This window comes from Yarrowia lipolytica, chromosome 1C (genome assembly GCF_001761485.1).
Source record: "Yarrowia lipolytica chromosome 1C, complete sequence".
NCBI lineage: Eukaryota > Fungi > Ascomycota > Dipodascomycetes > Dipodascales > Yarrowia > Yarrowia lipolytica.
In genome coordinates, this window is record NC_090772.1 from 436,647 (window position 1) to 454,668 (window position 18,022).

The 18,022-nt window shown below is 48.8% G+C and overlaps 6 protein-coding genes and 1 non-coding gene across 7 annotated transcripts; 4 read left to right on the forward strand and 3 right to left on the reverse strand.

Moving 5' to 3' along the window:
* Nucleotides 1-307: 307 nt before the first annotated feature.
* On the reverse strand, nt 308-2,266 carry YALI1_C04389g (uncharacterized protein; the record flags this gene model as incomplete). Its single annotated transcript, XM_501393.3, has 1 exon — nt 308-2,266. One exon carries the CDS (start codon nt 2,264-2,266, stop codon nt 308-310), a length of 1,959 nt encoding a protein of 652 aa, XP_501393.3.
* A 1,202-nt stretch (nt 2,267-3,468) lies between these two features.
* On the forward strand, nt 3,469-4,653 carry YALI1_C04401g (uncharacterized protein; the record flags this gene model as incomplete). The annotated part of the gene is made up of 1 exon (XM_501394.3): nt 3,469-4,653. The coding sequence occupies one exon, from the start codon at nt 3,469-3,471 to the stop codon at nt 4,651-4,653; it is 1,185 nt and encodes a 394-aa protein (XP_501394.1).
* Nucleotides 4,654-5,321: 668 nt separating this feature from the next.
* YALI1_C04436g (uncharacterized protein) lies at nt 5,322-6,974 on the reverse strand (the record flags this gene model as incomplete). Its single annotated transcript, XM_501395.3, has 1 exon — nt 5,322-6,974. The coding sequence occupies one exon, from the start codon at nt 6,972-6,974 to the stop codon at nt 5,322-5,324; it is 1,653 nt and encodes a 550-aa protein (XP_501395.1).
* Nucleotides 6,975-8,978: 2,004 nt separating this feature from the next.
* On the forward strand, nt 8,979-9,175 carry YALI1_C04456r. The gene has a single exon (XR_011031471.1). It is a non-coding gene; the product is annotated as a YALI1_C04456p (small nuclear RNA).
* A 3,248-nt stretch (nt 9,176-12,423) lies between these two features.
* On the forward strand, nt 12,424-15,018 carry YALI1_C04490g (uncharacterized protein; the record flags this gene model as incomplete). The annotated part of the gene is made up of 1 exon (XM_501396.3): nt 12,424-15,018. One exon carries the CDS (start codon nt 12,424-12,426, stop codon nt 15,016-15,018), a length of 2,595 nt encoding a protein of 864 aa, XP_501396.3.
* A 326-nt stretch (nt 15,019-15,344) lies between these two features.
* On the reverse strand, nt 15,345-16,508 carry YALI1_C04531g (uncharacterized protein; the record flags this gene model as incomplete). Its single annotated transcript, XM_066094226.2, has 1 exon — nt 15,345-16,508. The coding sequence occupies one exon, from the start codon at nt 16,506-16,508 to the stop codon at nt 15,345-15,347; it is 1,164 nt and encodes a 387-aa protein (XP_065950298.2).
* A 40-nt stretch (nt 16,509-16,548) lies between these two features.
* On the forward strand, nt 16,549-16,793 carry YALI1_C04532g (uncharacterized protein; the record flags this gene model as incomplete). The annotated part of the gene is made up of 2 exons (XM_068282194.1): nt 16,549-16,573; nt 16,618-16,793. The coding sequence occupies 2 exons, from the start codon at nt 16,549-16,551 to the stop codon at nt 16,791-16,793; spliced, it is 201 nt and encodes a 66-aa protein (XP_068138295.1).
* Nucleotides 16,794-18,022: the final 1,229 nt, after the last annotated feature.

The following is an 18,022-nucleotide window of genomic DNA, read 5'->3' on the forward strand; positions in this document are numbered from 1 at the left end:
CATCTTCTATCGTGTCTGTCTCTATGAACGGAACTGCCATATTAGTCAGCTCCATCAACAGTTTCCTCCAAGGGGATTGTTTGGATAGAAACAAATACATGTTGCCCTGTTTCTTAGCCATTTCATCATGGGTTGTTGACTAGCAGTTCAGGGACATCACCACTATCGGTACAAGTACAACACAGTATGTACTGTACCCCGACATGCTACTGGTCCGCCTGGCAACATCTTCGGCTTTAGGTACTTCGTTCGTTACATCTCACTATTTCTATAATACATATATTCTTTATACACAACCTTTTTATCCTTACTTGGCCACAGCCTTACTCATGGTAATACCCGCGAGTTTCTGAACATGGCCCTGAGTGGGAGCCAGTCGTCGCACACTTCGAACCTCGTCACCGCTGTAACCGGGGATTCGAATGTTCCAGTTTCGCTCCAGGTGCAGCTGCAGATCCTTGGACTCCAGGGTATCGCTCTTTCGATGCTTGGCCAGTCTGCACGAAAAGGCCGTAACAGAAGACACAAACTCATCGGCGAGATCCAGCAGCAGCTCCTCGACGTCTCCATCAACTGTAGCTTCGGCATCTTCTCCAGCCACCGATCGAACTAGCTCCGACAGCTTTCGTTTGCTCAGAACTCGGTCGCCCATCATATCGACGGGGGGAGCTCGAGTGTGGGGAGGGTGGTTGAGAGAAGGCAGAGGCGCTCCGTTTCCACCTGTTAGAGTGGCTCGAGGCCGAGCAGCCATGGGAGGAACCTGTCCCTGACGAGCCTGAAGCTGCTGGGGAATAGGGAAGGGGTTGACGGCGGCTCTGGTGGGAGAAACCATGGCCGAGGGCTGCTGCTGCTGAGCAGGGTTAGGACGCGAGGAGGGACCCTGGCCCTGGCCCTGTTGTCCCTGTGCAGCCTGCGCTTGTGCAGCCTGAGGAGCCTGGGGTTGGGGTTGACCAGGTCGCATCTGACCCTGACCTTGTCCCTGAGGCATACCCTGGCCCTGGGGCTGTCCAGGTCGCATCTGGCCCTGAGGTTGGCCCTGGGGCTGTCCCTGGGGTTGGCCAGGACGCATTTGGCCCTGAGGCATACCCTGACCCTGAGGCATACCTTGGCCTTGGATACCCTGGCCCTGGGGCATACCTGGGCCCTGTGCTTGTTGGCCACCCTGTTGACCTTGAGCTTGTTGGCCTTGTCGCATCTGCATCATGGGTCGTTGTCCTTGAGCTTGTCCCTGGCCCATACCTTGACCCTGGGCCATGCCTTGACCCTGGTTCATCTGGCCCTGGTTCATACCCTGGCCTTGCATCTGGTTCTGGCCCTGCATCTGGCCCATGGGTCGCAATCCCTGGTTCTGGGGAACCTGTGCTTGGGCTTGGTTAGGAGTCTGTTGACCCTGGCCCTGAGCTCCAGTCACGCTCACGTCACCATGGGCTCGTGCGGCAGCGGCGTGCTGTTGTCCGAGCACAATTTCAATGGCTCTCAGACCCTCCTTCTTCAGCCGGATTTGGTCCAGTTGCTGCTGGAGCTGCTGACGACGATCATCGGTAGTGTTGGGGTCGCCAATGACCTGCTGCATCTGCTCCATGGATTGTTGCCATTCGTGCTGTGTTCGGCGTGACGACTCGAGGTTCTTGACCCGGAACGTCTGCTGCTGCTCGTACGTCATTTCGTTGAAGTTAGGAGGCTGTCGACGCAGCAAGAATGTCTGTGCCTGAAGCAGCTGCTGGTTCATCCGTGGGTTATTTGTGGGGTTGGAGGGGTTAGGAGTGGCATTAGCGGGGTTGGGTGTGTTTCCAGGGTTGGGCGTGCCTGTAGCCTGGGGATTGGGGGTCATTCTACCTTGGCCCTGAGCTTGGTTCTGGCCCTGGTTCTGGCCCTGGTTCATACCCATACCCATTCCTTGCGGAGGGACCTGGCCCTGCGGAGGAACCTGGCCCTGTTGACCTTGCTGCTGTCCCTGTTGTCCTTGCTGCTGACCACCTTGTCCCTGTTGTCCTTGACCCTGACGAGCCATCTGTTGTCTCATTCGACCTTCAACCTGAGTAATCAACTCGCGCAGCCGCTGCGCGTGTACAAAATGCTGCTGGCCACCACTCTGCCGGGACAGCTCAAGAGCCTGATGGTAGTTTTGGTAGAGAGCTCGGAGTTGCTGCTGGGGGTTCAACCGAGGCCGATTCTGGGCGTTGCCCTGGCCCTGGCCCTGGCCCTGGGCACCTTGACCCTGGGCGTTGCCGGCGTTCGGATTCTGTTGGCCCTGCCCTTGATTCATGGTGTCGATGTTGAATCACTATCACTATGGCGTGTCGTGTGGATGGTGTATTTCTAATGGTGGTGATGCGAAAAATAGAGTTCCATGCTGGGACAAGTCATGTGATCTGAGGGAGAAAGGGAGTCCAGTCGAAGTAGTTTGAGGGCAGAGTCAGTAAAAAAAATTGACGTTTCCAAGTTAGAAATCATGGATAACCGGGAGTATAAGTTTGGTTTGTCGAATTTGCCTCTGAATCACTGATAATAGTTCTATGAATTTCCCAAGTACACTTGTTCATGGTACCAAGTAACCTTCAATGTTACAGTATATAATATAAAAACAAATTTAATTTGATTTACTTTAAAAAAACTTAACATATCTAAGTATCACAACCGCCAGTTCGATTCTAAATTGCGCTTTAAACAGGACGGCAAAAGAGACACTTGTTAGGCTCACCAAGGATGACCAAATTGATACTAACTAAAAGCCTAAGTAATATGGCTTCTCTGAGAATGCAGAAGAGATGTTATAACAGGATAATCCGATAGACAATGATATAAACATTGCTGTCCTACAGTATACTGAAGGAATTTATTTCAATGTGGCTTATTTATAAATATATATATATATATCAAAAGTTTTCAAAAAGCCCGACTATGACCCCCAGGTGACTTGTCCGCTTAACTACTCCCAACTAACTTCGTATCTACTGGCGCTACAGCAACACTCTTTGCAGCCTTGCAACATGCAATGACCCATTTCGATCCAATAAATACTTATTGGATATCAATGCTTACCAAACACCACAAACATTCTGCTCACATTGCTCACTCTGCTCAATACTGGACGTGCCATTTCTCTTAGGAAGTCAGCTCAATCTGACATGCTCGCGTCGTTCGGGGTTTGGGCATCCATCTCCCATTCTCCCAACCCTAACCCCCAAACCACTCTTTCTTTGAAATTCCAAGCTCAACCTTGATTTGACACGTATGGTTAATGAGCCCAAAATAGAGACAACCCGGGATATATACGAGTTATAGGAGAGTGTAGCATACTCCAAAACAAGCCTCTACTTAAGCCCTGGCCCTATACAACTTGGCCTGTCACCAACTCTCTGCTCTCTCTCCGGCTTCAAAGTTAGGGTTAGGGATGACAACCAACCAAGTCATCTACTGTATTCAGCAGTGAAAAATTTCATCACCAGGTTAACACCACACACTACAATGCCCCCCAAGAAGAACGTCAAGGAAGAGAAGATTCTGCTCGGTCGACCCGGCAACAACCTCAAGTCCGGAATCGTCGGTCTGGCCAACGTTGGAAAATCGACCTTTTTCCAGGCCATCACTCGATGTCCTCTTGGTAACCCCGCCAACTACCCTTTTGCTACCATTGAGCCTGAGGAGGCTCGAGTGACCGTCCCCTCTGCTCGATTTGACAAGCTCTGTGAGATGTACAAGCCCGCTTCCAAGGTCCCTGCTCATATCACCGTTTACGACATTGCTGGTCTGACCAAGGGTGCTCATGCTGGAGAGGGTCTTGGTAACGCTTTCCTGTCCAACATCCGAGCTGTTGATGCCATTTTCCAGGTTGTTCGATGCTTCGACGATGCCGAGATTATCCATATCGAGGGTGACGTTGATCCCGTGCGAGATCTCCAGATCATCAAGGACGAGCTTCGACTCAAGGACATTGAGTTTGCCAAGAAGCACCTTGAGGGAGTCGAGAAGATTGTCAAGCGAGGAGGACAGTCCATGGAGGTCAAGCAGAAGAAGGAGGAGGCTGCCACCTGCGAGAAGATCATCAAGCTGCTGGAGGACGGCCACCGAATTGCCAACCAGAACTGGACTGGCAAGGAGGTGCTGGTCATCAACGAGATGCTGCTGCTGACCGCCAAGCCCGCCATCTACCTCATCAACCTGTCTGAGAAGGATTACGTTCGAAAGAAGAACAAGTACCTGCTGAAGATCAAACAGTGGATCGACGAGAACTCTCCCGGAGACGTCATCATCCCCTTCTCCGTCTGCCTGGAGGAGAAGCTGTCCCACATGGAGACCGAGGAGGAGGCCGAGGCCTACCTCAAGGAGATTGGTGCCACCACTTCTCTGCCCAAGATCATTACCACAATGCGACAGACTCTCGGTCTGATCTCTTTCTTCACCTCCGGTGCCGATGAGGTTCGAGAATGGACCATTCGAAACGGTACCAAGGCTCCTCAGGCCGCCGGTGTCATCCATAACGATCTCATGAACACTTTTATTCTGGCCCAGGTGACCAAGTACGAGGACCTGGTCGAGTACGGCGACGATGCCTCCGTCAAGGCTGCCGGAAAGCTGCAACAAAAGGGTAAGGATTACGTGGTTGAGGATGGAGATGTCATTTACTTCCGAGCCGGTGCTGGAAAGAACTAGACGAACCAATTGAGCGTAACGGAAGTTGGTGAGTCGAGTAACAGCTAACTAAAAGCTGTTATAAAGTATAATGACAGGCTCATTGCCATGTCCCTGTCTGGTCAACAGATGATGGTTGACAACCTGGTCATAGATAGAAATGTATGGTGAGGTTATAACACTGTAGACAGCGTTTACGTAAAGTAGATGTATGGAAAGAGCCCTAACTGACCGCCCAGAGGATTATCTGGAGTGAACTGTGCGCAGAGAACAAACAAGAGAGCCTAAGACCCCAAAATGGACTCGATACTCACTTGGGTATCCTTGCAGAGAAACCACAGCATCATACCAGAAGGTCGTGTAGCTATTTTAACTAGCGTCTGAGGACATTCATCTTACAGTCTCGCTTCGGATATCCAATCATCCATCCATCTTGACATTTCGAGATGCATGCCATATCTCTAACTCTCATGAGAAGTGCGCCTATCTCATACAAGCATCCATAAGTTGGTTCTACTACTTGTAGTACAGTCTAATGTCGTACTCTCTCCATCTGAGCACTTCATTCTGGATAGAAGATGACAACACTCAGAGACTGTGTGGATTACAAACTACATCTCAACTACAAGTCAGACTATAAAAACAACCGCTCGTAGTCGATGCTACTCATTAAAGCTATATACATCCTCCTATCTAATACCCACAGTGGAAATCTCCTTGCTCTGGATGACGCCCTCCTTGCCGGCGCTCTTCTTGGTGGACTCAAAAATCTTCCAGAACTTGAGGTTCTCGTCGGACGCACAGGTGGCCAGCGTCTGGCCGTCAGGGCTCAGAGTGGCATGCAAAACTCGAGAGTCGTGAGCAACAACGTCGACAATCTTGGTGCACGACGGATACGACCAGATTGACAAATTGTTGTTGGGGAAGCCATGAGTGGAAACAAGCTCCTTGTAATGCTGGGACCATTTGATCGAGGTCACTTGCGACCCCGTATCGATGGAATTAACTCTAGCGCCGGTCGTTGTGTTCCAAAAATGAATGTACTTGTCGTAGGTTCCTCCTCCGGTCGCCAACAGATTCATCTGCCAGGGGCACCACGCCACGGCCTTGACGGCAGCCTTGTGGTTGGTCTTGGTAAACTTGGGGACAGTGGACCGGGCGTCCCAAATGCACACAGTGTTATCGTTACCTCCAGATGCCAGCTGCGACGAGTCTGACCGCCAGTCTAGACCACAAACCTCGCCCTGGTGGTGATTCATCTCAGATACCTTGTGCTGGGCGATTCGAACGTCGTGGTTGAAAATGTGGCCATCACGGGACCCCGAAGACAGGATATGCCGGTCCCAGCATGTAACTCCCACACGCGAGGTCTGGCCAAACATGGATCGCAGCTTGGTCTGCTCTTCCACGTCCCAAATTTGGACTTCTCCCGAACCCAGACCAACACTGAGATAGGCACCGTCACAAGACCACTTGACCGAGGAGATGTAATCGCGAGACTCGAGCAGCTCGCCAACGCTTCCAGTCTCGGCGTTCCACACGTAGACAGCTTTTTCGAGGGCCACAGCGACCTGGTTTCCGCACGACCAGTCCAGGAGGTTGAGGTAATAATCGTCGAGGATGCCCGGGGCGTCGAGGACTCTCTCGGGACAAGTGGGGACTTTTCGTCTGTTGACAGCAGCAACTGAGGGTTTTACAGGTCGGTTGTATACCGATCTCAGGTCATGGGTTCTGCTTGGGGGAGCTGGTTGGAACTCGAGGATTCTGTGTGACAGCGAGATTCCGCACGCGTCGGCGATTTCTCTATCATGGGAGCTTCGCAGGGTCTCACGCGAGCTATTGGAGGGTTTCTTGACTGCTGTATCCGAAGAAGCAAGGGATTCTCGGGGGTCGGAAGAGGTATCACGAGTTTCGGGTCGTTCGTCGAGCTTGGTGACGCCCACAACCTTGGGGATGAATCTGTCAGTGACGGCCTTCTTTTTCTTCGGGCTCAATTGAGAGTTGTTGTTGGAGATGTTGGTCTTACTGGACCAATCGTTAGTGACGACATTGAGCTGTAGGATGGAGGGAGTAGAGTCGATGACACTCTGGGGCTTTTTGGGTGACTTGAACAGCGACTTGGGTTTCGAAAAGTCGCTCTTGATGGAGAAGCTCGAGTAGTCGGCGGTCGAGTAGTCCGACAACGAGTTTTTGATGGAGCAAGAGTTGCTAGCGTTGAGGAAAGACGAGTCCTTGGAGTAGGAGTCTTTTGTGTAGTGATGAGGATGAGGAGGATGCGAGTTTGGAGAGGTCAGGGAGAATGCAGGCCCGTATCGAGGAGTGACAGGCGATTTTGTCGACATATTTTTCGAGGGCTCTGATGTCTGGTCAGAAGTGAGTGTGAGCAAAGAATTGATATGACCTGTGTCAGAGACAGATGTTATAAGGAGGTTGTTATTGATTACCCTTTTGGGAAGATAACAGAAAGGTTAAATATGGGGTGTGTGAAATGGGATTTTTCGAAAACGAATTGGAGGAGTTAGAATCGTAGAGATAGTATATAAATAATACTACGGTATTACGTTTATATGATGATATAAAGATGCAATTGGGCTTTTCACCTGGTTAGCAATGATCAAGAGATGTAGTAGGAAAATCGTGTGGCTGGTAGGCTGTAGTATGACGAAACTTTAATAACGCGATGACTTTATGGATACAGGGGTCAATGGTGAAGATGTAGTGGATATGACAATTGAAAAGTGAATTGATGATTCGCAATAATCTGTTTGGAGTTCTTTACAGCATTACCGTTGTTTTAACCACGAGATAGATACTGCTTCTTCAATTCAGCATCAAAACTCTAATAATGCGATGAGCCGCCGCCGTTTGTGGGGTATGATGTACAAGACGACAGCTACTCGTCGGGCGGATACAAGGCTAAGAGACAAGATTACTGTAGAGACATTTGACAGGCCATAACGGTTGTGTGTGATGTGTCGATGAGCTTTGTTTTGCTTTCGTTAGTTTTAGGCGATGTTGGTAGATGGGGAAGGAAAGTTGGGGAAACTCGATGGATTTTTTACGTACAGTGAAAAATTGTTGATGTTTATGTATCCATGTAATTGAATTGATTGATTGCTTTACTTTCGATTCTATTTGGGCATCTTTCGATCGACTTCGGCCCTAATAATGTTTCGATCATTGTTGCGCGTCCTCAATACAGCGGAAGGGAATACAGGAAGTGGGAACATATATTATGCCACATGGATACACATTTTTGGTCTTTGAAGTGGAGGAAGCACAACAGGAACATTGGTATAGTAAGGAGGTACTTGTACAGTAAGGAGGTACTTGTACAGTAATGAGGTACTTGTACAGTAATGAGGTACCCTGTACTTGTACAGTATGACACTGGTGGCCGCATCTACACCTGAAAACCATGATTCAGAGGTCTTCAAAGCTTCAGAGGATATATACTCCGACTTTAACTACAAGTTTGATTGCAATTTGCGATCGTCATTGTCTCTTTCCTAGCTTCTAGAACACCCCTGTGGTGCTTAATGGTGCGTAGATGACGAGTTGTTTACGGTTCCCTTTTTGGGCGCGATGATGCATAAGCTTTATAGGATAAGAAGTTAATCAGAGGGAGAGAGGGTGCTCGAGAACAGTGGATGGTTACCGAAATGAGACTGTGAAATGGGTCTTACGTTTTTTTGATGTCTGTGCATTAAATGAACACAATACTCACTGCATCTTCATACACTATGGACGAGAATTTGGGGACTAGTTGTGATGCTGTACAGTGAGACAACTGTATCTGTCCTGGGCGCCGAGGGCCTGATACTTGTTTGTCGTAGGTCGTCTTCTAGAGACAACCAAACAGCTACGGACATTCAAAGTGGTGTTTTATTAGTTCTTCATTCGATTTGACAACAGAAAATGCCCTCAGATCACTCGTTTCTGACATGGCACTGCTCTCAAAAGTAGTGCTGTAACTAAGCTACTTGTTTTTTTTTTTTTCTGCATATTTAAGAAGGACATCCGCGAGACCAACAATTGTCTCAACTGAAATGGTTAATGTTTAAACTAGAAATCAAACAATCATTCTAATTTATGGTGTTCATCAATTGTGCACAATCCAAGGAGGTGGTCAATGAGGTGAATATTTTCAATTACATTTCGAAGGAATAACAAGTCTACCACATTCATTGACCTGTTTTCTAACTCGCTACCAACCCCTCCCAGCTTTACAAGCGTACATGTCTGTATGGGTAAATGTGAGCCTTAACTCGAATGCTTACCCTACTTAAATAGAGTTTAAACATCCCAACAGTATATAAACACCTTCTCCCCCGTACCCCTTTTTGCTCCTTACAAATCTCTTTGCCTTTTGGCTTAGATCAAGTGTAGTATCTGTTCTTTTCAGTGTAACAACTGAAACGGCCCAATTTGGGTCTTTTAATGTTACAACTATTTTTGCAGCTAGTGGGTCTCTCTCTGGGCTTGCTCATGGAGACCCGCACTGTGTCGTTGCCCTTACACTACCGGCTTCTGACGCTATCTATGTGGTGGTTTTACTGAAACTACCGTAGAGGTGGCGTTGAGGGCGGACTGAACGGTTTGACATCATCGTAAAAGTATTTCGGATACCAGTGCTAATAATACTTGTTCTCGTACAGTACAATACTGTAAGTACGATACATACTCAGTCTTCGATTTGGTGTCCTACGGTGGCGCAGTACGACGTTTTTATTTTTATATGTATGTCATCGAACTAAGAAGGAGATGTTGCACAATGCACAACTGTAAAACACTATTTTTGGTTGAAGATGATCAGAAAGGATATGAACTCCACCCTTCTCACGTAAGAAGTACCACACTAAAATTCACAACTCAGATAATACCACGCCAAACAATATCCATTTCAAATTTCTAAGTAGTATCTTGATTATTGCGTCTTTTAGAGCCCCTGGAAGCCTCCCCCACCAATATCAACTGTCTCCACTTTAACGCTTCTTATCATACTGTTAACCGCTTATACTCTGAAACATTGAGCTGTTTATCTGATAAAAAACACGCAAGATCGCCTCGCCTCACCTCCCTCTCGTGGGGGTCAAGTGACCGACTTTGTCCAATCTGCACTTCTCTCATGCTCTACCCCTCTCATCACCACCACGCACGTTGCTCGGCTATTTATCCCAAAGCAGCTGGATCATGTTCTACTACAAGTAGGTGTGGCTGGACTCGTCCAAATGTTGTTTTTCCAAAGCAATTGCATTACAGGGACCCACCGTGATGCCTTGTAACTCTGTTAAGTCCCGTTATATTTCCAGAAAACCTCCTTATTAACGGCTAATAGATGGCTTTTATTGGCCTCGACGTGGTTAGCCTTTCTAGTTGGCTTTCAACAGAGTCGTAGTTGGATTTTTAGTTAAGGTTCCAGTGGGATCTTCTCGTGTGCCTCGATCAAGTGCTGGTTCGGCTGTAATACGGCGCTATGAGGATAGGGTGTAGGACCATTTGGGGAATAGGAGGTCTGTAAAAGTACCAAAAACCCCTTTGGGGAGAAGATCAGTAAAGGAGTTTGAACCACAAAGACACAGACACACCCACACGACCAGCCCAAACCCCTACCCTGCCCTCATCAACCCCCAAGTCAAAGTCATCCATAAACCGTTGTCTATAGACCTGCTCGTGCTCCCAAACATTTTTTTTAGCACCCTTTGATTAACCTCTTGGGGTATACGGTTTGGGTAAGGGCTAGGGTTTTGGTACCCAAACTAGGTTGGGTCCAAATGTTAAGGCCATGCAAAAAAACGGCCTACAAAGGCTCTAATAACGGCGTCCGGAAAAATACCTACGTCCGTTGCGTCTAGAGATGGTGCTAGCGACCAGAGGTGCCACAAGAATTATTTGTCGCCACCAAGACCCGTGTGGGGAGCGGTTTCGGAGTGTGGGGAACGGAGATAACGGAGTTAGTTGTGTATTACGTTTATGACATTTTTTTTAATGTCTGGAAACGTGCAGCCTACATGTAGCAAATGGAGCAATGTGGAGTAGCCTCTCGTCGATTTGATTTTCGAGCGGGATAAAAAAGGAGAGTGAAAAGATGTCAAAATTTGCTGGAAAACCCGCGGGTTTGGAAAATCAGCTCACTCTGGGCCGCGCAACGGCTATCGATGGCCTCAGAGCCTATATACATGCTTATTTTTGCATTTCTGAGCAAACATTGTGGACCTTTTGTCACATTCAGCTGCTGTCGTTTGCACTGCTTTACACGCTCGTCACACTTTTCCTACACGTAAAACCGTCAACCTTGTTCTTTAAATAAAGGGGAGGTGTCCTGGTACAGACGACATGTGTCAGCAGTTCAGATTGGTCGGGACCTGGGCCTTTTTGGTCACGCGAATCCACCAGGGCGGTTCAAACTGCTGAATGTCATCCGTCTCCTCATTTTCACACGGCTCTTGTCCTTTGGTGTCGGTAACCTTGTTTGTATATGAGTGAAAATCAAGCCGAGAGTATAAGGGAGCTGAAGTGGGTGTTCTGGAAGGCAAGGAGCGACAGAAACGGAATATCCGCCCGTCCAACGGGCACTTGGGTAACTCGGCATTATTATTTCCCCGCATCTCGGTTTTTGCCGAATTTCCCTCGGTTTGTACATATTTTTAATCACCGCCTGTAGTAATGCGCGTTTTAACGCCTCTAAAGTACCTTGTGCATGAAAAGAAAGTCTGGCAAAAGTGTGATAGACAGTAATACTGTATACTGGTTTCGACACACGTTTGCAACACGACTTTCTGGGCGACGAAAAACGGCAAACAGCCTAGTTGACGAGCAACACTGAGCGACACAGTGACAGTACCAGACCACCAAACCGCCACAGTTGCTACCAACAAAATACCGACGGCTACTACAGAGTGAGTACTACCACGAGGGAGTGTATGGTGGAGACGATACCTGCGTGCCAAGGTCATGACGTATGGTATTTTTTCGCGCCACTGATCGGTTGTCTACCTAGTGAGATTCATATCAGCGGAACCAACGATACCTCAGATGTACAGAAGGATGAACAAAAGTCGCACTGTACAGAAGCAGAGCTCAAGCGGCTGAAAAGTTGTGGATAGAGACAGAATGAGCTGCACCTGCCTGTTTGGGCTGGTAATGGACTCAAAGGTGATAGTCTATGGGAGACTATACTTCTGCTACAAGAGCTACTGTTTTTCATACGCACGTATCACTATCTTCTGTTTGAAAACGATTCATTCCGACATGTGCCATAATGGGGTGTACAATGTGTCAAGGGAGCGTGAGATGTCGGGCTGAGGGCTTTTCTGTGCTATACTGTTTCTGGTACACAGGTGCTACCCATAACCAGCTGCTCCAAGCAGATCCATCGCTTCTTCTCTGATACTCTTTCTGTCGCACTGACCGTCCACTCATCTACCGATAAACCGTGGCTTCACAAACACGTGTGATCTACTAAATCATGCGATCTATCTGAGACAGCATTTCCAATAACACCAACACCTTCGGTGGATCAGAACACTCTTGATCCCCTGCTGTTACTGCTCTCATGCCGTTCTTCCGCTACTACTCGACAGCAACTTCTCATACAACGTACTAACTCAGACTCTAACAACGTGATACACTCACTCTGATCACACCCTTTACTTCTGATTCTACTTTACCTCCTATTCGGCTCTATCTTCTTACCTCTCAGGGCCCCGTCTCCCCCACCAAGACCAGTGTCTTGTCTACAACACCACCAAAATTCATTCTCTAATCTACTACAGCCCACAATCCGCCAATATGCGCGGAGTCTCCACTGCGGATCTGTTGGTGCGCAGGAGTCCCAGTACCAGCGCTGCCAACAGTCAGACCAACGTTTCAGAGCGACACAGCCACAGCAGCCACAGGAACTCCGACAACTCCGTCCACAGAAGCGAAAGCCACCGCAACTCGGAGAACAGTAATCAAAATAACTCTGCAAGCAAAATACAGCTTCCCACAGTGTCTACGCACGCGCCCTCAGACCAACCGGTGAATCACACCCACCTAAACCTTTCCTATGCATCGTCGGCAATTCAAAACTCCGACTTCCGAACCCGGATGAATGATTGTCACGACATCCACGTGAGCGAAAGCCGGGCGTTTTTTGGAGTCTACGACGGCCATGGAGGCGACGCAACTGCTCTGTGGTGCAAATCGAAGCTCAGACCCTTGATTTACGCGGCCCTGGGTGCTGTCCATGAACGTCCAGTGGGCAACAAACCCCGTCCTAGCATGTACGCCCGTGCTATGAGTGTTTCACAGTCTGTGGTGACAGATACGACTAATACGAGTGGTGCCAACAATGCAACAAATGCAACAAATGCGCCAAACACCAACAATCTACAGGTTCCTAACACAAACAATAATACAACTCCCTCTCAACCAAGATACTACACCCCCGACCTGTCGCTTCGAATATCAGCTGCCTTCTACAAACTCAATGAGTGGATCGTGTCGAGATCGGGATACTCGCTTGGAGGCGCATGTGCCACAGTGGCTTACATTGAACATACTAGACGCGAATCGTTGGCCCAGTCGTCCAATAATCACGATGGAAGCATGATAACACGTCTCGTCGTAGCCAATGTGGGTGATAGTGTGTGCGTCTTGAGCCATAAGGGACGAGCTCAACGTATGACTGCAGACCACACGTTGTCTGCCCCTTCAGAACGTGAAAGAGTCGTGGCTAGTGGAGGTCTGATCACCCACAAGAAGGTTGACGGTCTCCACAGAGTCACCAGATCTCTCGGAGACAAGAGCTTCAAACGGTACATTTCGTCCCGGCCATTTGTATCCGATACCGTTCTTGGGGCTGCGGATGAGTTCCTCATTCTGGCCTCAAACGGCCTCTGGGATGTTGTTGACGATCAAACCTGTGTTGATTTGATTCGACATGTTGATGATTGTAAAGTTGCTTCCGACACTCTGGTCTCATATGCGCTCAAACATGGAGCAGCCGACAATGTGACTGTTATTGTGGTCCGGTTTGTGTCCTCAGACATGTGTCGAGAATACCCTCAACTGGGTGAAACTGCCTCGATTGTGTCTTCTGAAGGCGAAAACCGACGTCTTCTGTCCACTCGCCGGGCCTTTTCTCAATCCGGGTACATTCCTGGTCCCGGCCTGGCCACTCTTAACGAGTCCAAGCGTGTTCATGACCGAGTGTCTCGCTTCAACATGTTCTCGACCCTCACTCGAACCCACGATGCCATTTTCGACAACCCCGAAAATTACAATGTGATCATGGCTGCTGCAGAAGTATCTCTGAAGCTGCGCGGTCGAGTTGGACCTCTGGTATCGAACTCCTCCGAGAGGATGTCCGAGCGAATGTCCTCGGATAGAATGAACAGTATTGTTTCCATGGGGACAGTGTCTTCTTGTTCTCCTCGGTCTTCGTTGACCTACTCTGACGACGAGTCTACCACGCCAGCCACGTCCATGGCAAAACGTCCTTCTATTTCCTCATCTTCTAGTTCAGGCTCCTCTTTCAACCGACGATCTCAGTACATGCGATCTCGATCCCAGGTGTCTGGTATTGCTACTTTTGAGCAGCTGGAAGAGATGGAGGAGCTGGACCGGCTCAGAAGCGTTAACTACTCGGGCCTGGCTCAACCAGCTGACCTGCGGGCCATCACAGACACCGAGTCTGCCATTGAAGAGGACGATGACGAGGTGTTGGAAGAGGTGGACACGCAGCTGGAGCTGCCTCGAAGCAAAAAGGTGCTGTTTGCAAACTCCACCCGGTCTCAGAGATCGTCTGCATCTACGCTGGAGGTTGCTAGAACGCACTCTGCAGCATCCACAGCGTCTTCTTCGGCCACCATTGATGACGATACCGTTGCTGAGCGGTTCACTAACATGTTCAACAACTCGCGACCTGCCCGAAAGATGTCGCGTGCGTTGGAGAACATTTCGTTTGAGCCGCGACGGGGATCTTTCGAGAAGGAGGAGCGGGACTTTGATGGCTCCAACTCATCTAACTCTGCTTCAAACACGCCCTCCGGCACTCCTTCGGCCTCCCAGTCGTTCATTTCTCTACAGAGAGAGCTGCGAGACAAGGCCCATGTTGCCAGTCACCATCTGACAGGAGCTGCTTCGGCTGCCACTGGACTACGACACCCCCATATTGGAGGATTTTTCCCTGAACATCATCACAATCACAGCCACAGCCACAGCCACAGCCACAGTCACAGTCACAAGAAGAGCAACTCTGTGGCCATTCCCTATCCTGATAAGGATGGCTCTGGTAGCAACTCTAGAGAGGGTTCAAAGGAGAGAAGTTTCAGTGTTCAGCTCGGAAACGCTCCTCACCATATCAGTCATCTGTTGCATGGTTCCAAGACGAAGATGTAACGGGACCGACAGCGCCCCAATTTACACTACAATCCAACCCCCCCCCCCCCCCCCCCCCCCCCCAGCTCGCAATCATTGCTGAGGAAAACATAGAGCTCCATGAAGGGAGAAAAATAAGCCCCATAGGGCAGTATTTATATTAATGTAATTTATTCTAAGCTACACAGACACGTACTACCAATTGGAGATTGGAGTCCACTTTTCCTAAAGCAGGTGGTACAATCAGCCCATCACTCATTGAGCAAGTTGTTCAAATATTACTCCAAATGAATATGATTACCTAATGACTGCGTTCACGAGTAGTCGCGTTGCCGCTACTTGTGGCTCTACTTAACCTCCACCTGCTCGACATCCTCGTCAAACAACAAGTATCTGAGAATGTCGGACAGGGTCACCACGCCCTCCAACTTGCCGTCTCCGTCAACCACATACAGTCGATGCAGCCGTGACCGTCGGATCGTGTTCATAATGGTATCCAGACGGTCCTGATTAGTGCATGTGTACACGCCCTCAAAGTCCTCGGGCCGTCGCATGAGCGCCTCTCCGACAGACAGTGTCAGATCGGTGTAGATGCCGCCCTTGATCAGTGCCAGCACGTCCACGGCTTCGTACACGTTCATGAGTCGGTTGTGGGTGTCGACGATGGGGATCGAACTCACCCGCGCGTCCACCAGCAGCTTGATGACCTGGACCACGGGGGTGTCCATGTGGGCCGTGGCGAGTCCCTTGAAGACACCCAGCTTGGGGAGCGAGCAGATAGGCATCATCAGACCACGCGTCTCCTTGCAGTTGAGCGCCACAAATTTGAGGATTCGGTACTGGGTCAGCACGGAAACGACAATTTCTCGGCCCGTTTCCTCGTCTCTATCGATCAGTGGGATTCGCTTGGCTTTGCTCTCAATCATCTTTTTGCAAGCCTCAAAGATGGACTTCATGGGGTGGATCGAAATGGTTTCGATCGGTTTGGCGCCCACCGCCTTCTCCACGTCACGGAAGTCATCTAGCGTGATTTTGTCAATCTCCTCCATCTTGTCCGGGTTCTGGAAGTAGTACTGGATCACGTTGATATAGTCTGCGGCAGTCAGAAGACCGGCAAACTTGGACGTCTTGGAGTTCCACAGAGGCGCGCTGACAATGTTATTTTGCAGCAATATGGTCAGCGACTTTCGCACCAGCAGTGCCGTGTCCAGCACAATGAGCCGGAACGACACAGGGAGAACATCGTATGCAGATTTAGATTGAAGGAATTGTCGGATCGAACGCACTGCCAGCTTCTGCTCGTTGACAATGTGCACGGATGATGGTGGTGTGTGGGTGGCACCGGCAGAAGACTCAGCCAGAGGAGTTAGAGTATTGTTGTTGTTGTTGGAAGCATTGACCACCTGCTCAATCGTCACGTCTTCAGGAGAAGCTGACAGGTGGGAAACCTGCTCGGGTGATCGAGGTTGCATGTCGTTGGGCACGTCTTCCACTTCGCATCTATCTGTCATTGTGTGGCTTGTGTCTTGTGTTTTGTGGGATTCTGAACGTATGGGGTGTGTGTGTTGGATTCTGTGTATGTGTTTATGGTTGCTTTGTGAGAGCTGTTTAATGGTATAGCTTGTCTGTCGTATTTCAAGTGTCGTCACGCGTCGATGGGCCTCCTATCGTGCTTGTATCGTCAGTGTAGCTCCACAATCACTGTTGCTGGTCCTCAGTGTCGTTGCAGAGTGGGTGAATTTATCGACGTCAAAGTTAAGTTAAAACTCAAGTCGCTGGAGGATGAGGTTGGGTGAGGATTGTTGGGGGATGATGAGATCGATTTGGTACGGAAATAGTGCCACTTTTGTACTTTAATGTGGGCACGAGAAATCTATTGGTGGCTTCAGATTTACAATCGGAGTACTTTTGGGACCTTTTTGAGACATTTTATGCCATCCCCAGCAAACTCCCAAATGAGGCAAATAGGATTATGTCATCAGGAATGGGATGTACTGTACTTGAAGGGGAACAGCACACGAAAAGGAGTCGGAATGAGAGGGTCTCAGTGGGCGAATAAAGAGGTGATTCTTACAAATAACACACCTGATACCTGTAAAAAGTACTTGTAGTCGTAAAAGTGCAACTTTTAACACAGGTACAACAACAGTAATACAAATTTGTTCAATTAAGTCACACTTAGTTCTGGATGAACATACTCGACATTGCAGAAAATATGCCAACTAAATCAGGAAAATAGTTGAAATTACTTGTAGCATTTGTTGAATTAAAATAAATAGATGTATGCATGACGTCCAGCTGGGCCTGCCCCCAAGGAGCTCAATTACACCCTGAGGAAGCCGCTTCGACAGGAGACAAACAAGTGATGAGTTCGAGCTTCTTTCTTCGACATGACAATGTTACACCCTGTACACAAGAAGCGTTTCTCACGATCCTCATTCCAGTAGTTGGTGGGCTGTGTGGTTGGAGTCATGGTGAGCCGTAAGTACGATATCGTAACTGGACTAATAGACAATTAGTTGGCCTGTAGGGTGGAGATGAAAGAGTGATGTGAAGTTGAAAGGGGATGGATGGGTATAAAAACACATACCACGCACTCAAATACCCCCCTTGGGTGACGTCTCAGCTGTATTCCTCTTTTCTACAATATTAATGATGCACGTCTGTATGATCAGCCCCAAGAGGGAGGACAGGGCAGGTCACGTGACTCGAATTGTTGATATGTATGGGTACATTATAAAGGAGATGAACCAAGGGTAACGGTACAAATACAAGCACACATTAGTTCCGTAATTGAATCTCTCTCGTTCTTTGATTGGCAGTTGGCTTGAATGCCAGGTACCAGCCCATACCAACTGTAGACAACATTGAAGGCGGTATGAGACGGTCTACGGAGATTTTCTAGTGTTTCTGAGACTGATGGTAGTGGTATAACCATGGTGAACAGGGGTCTTTCGAGTCGATCAGTAATGTACGGATCCAGAGATTTACTTGTGACTGGAGTTACGGAACGAGCATAGTGCGT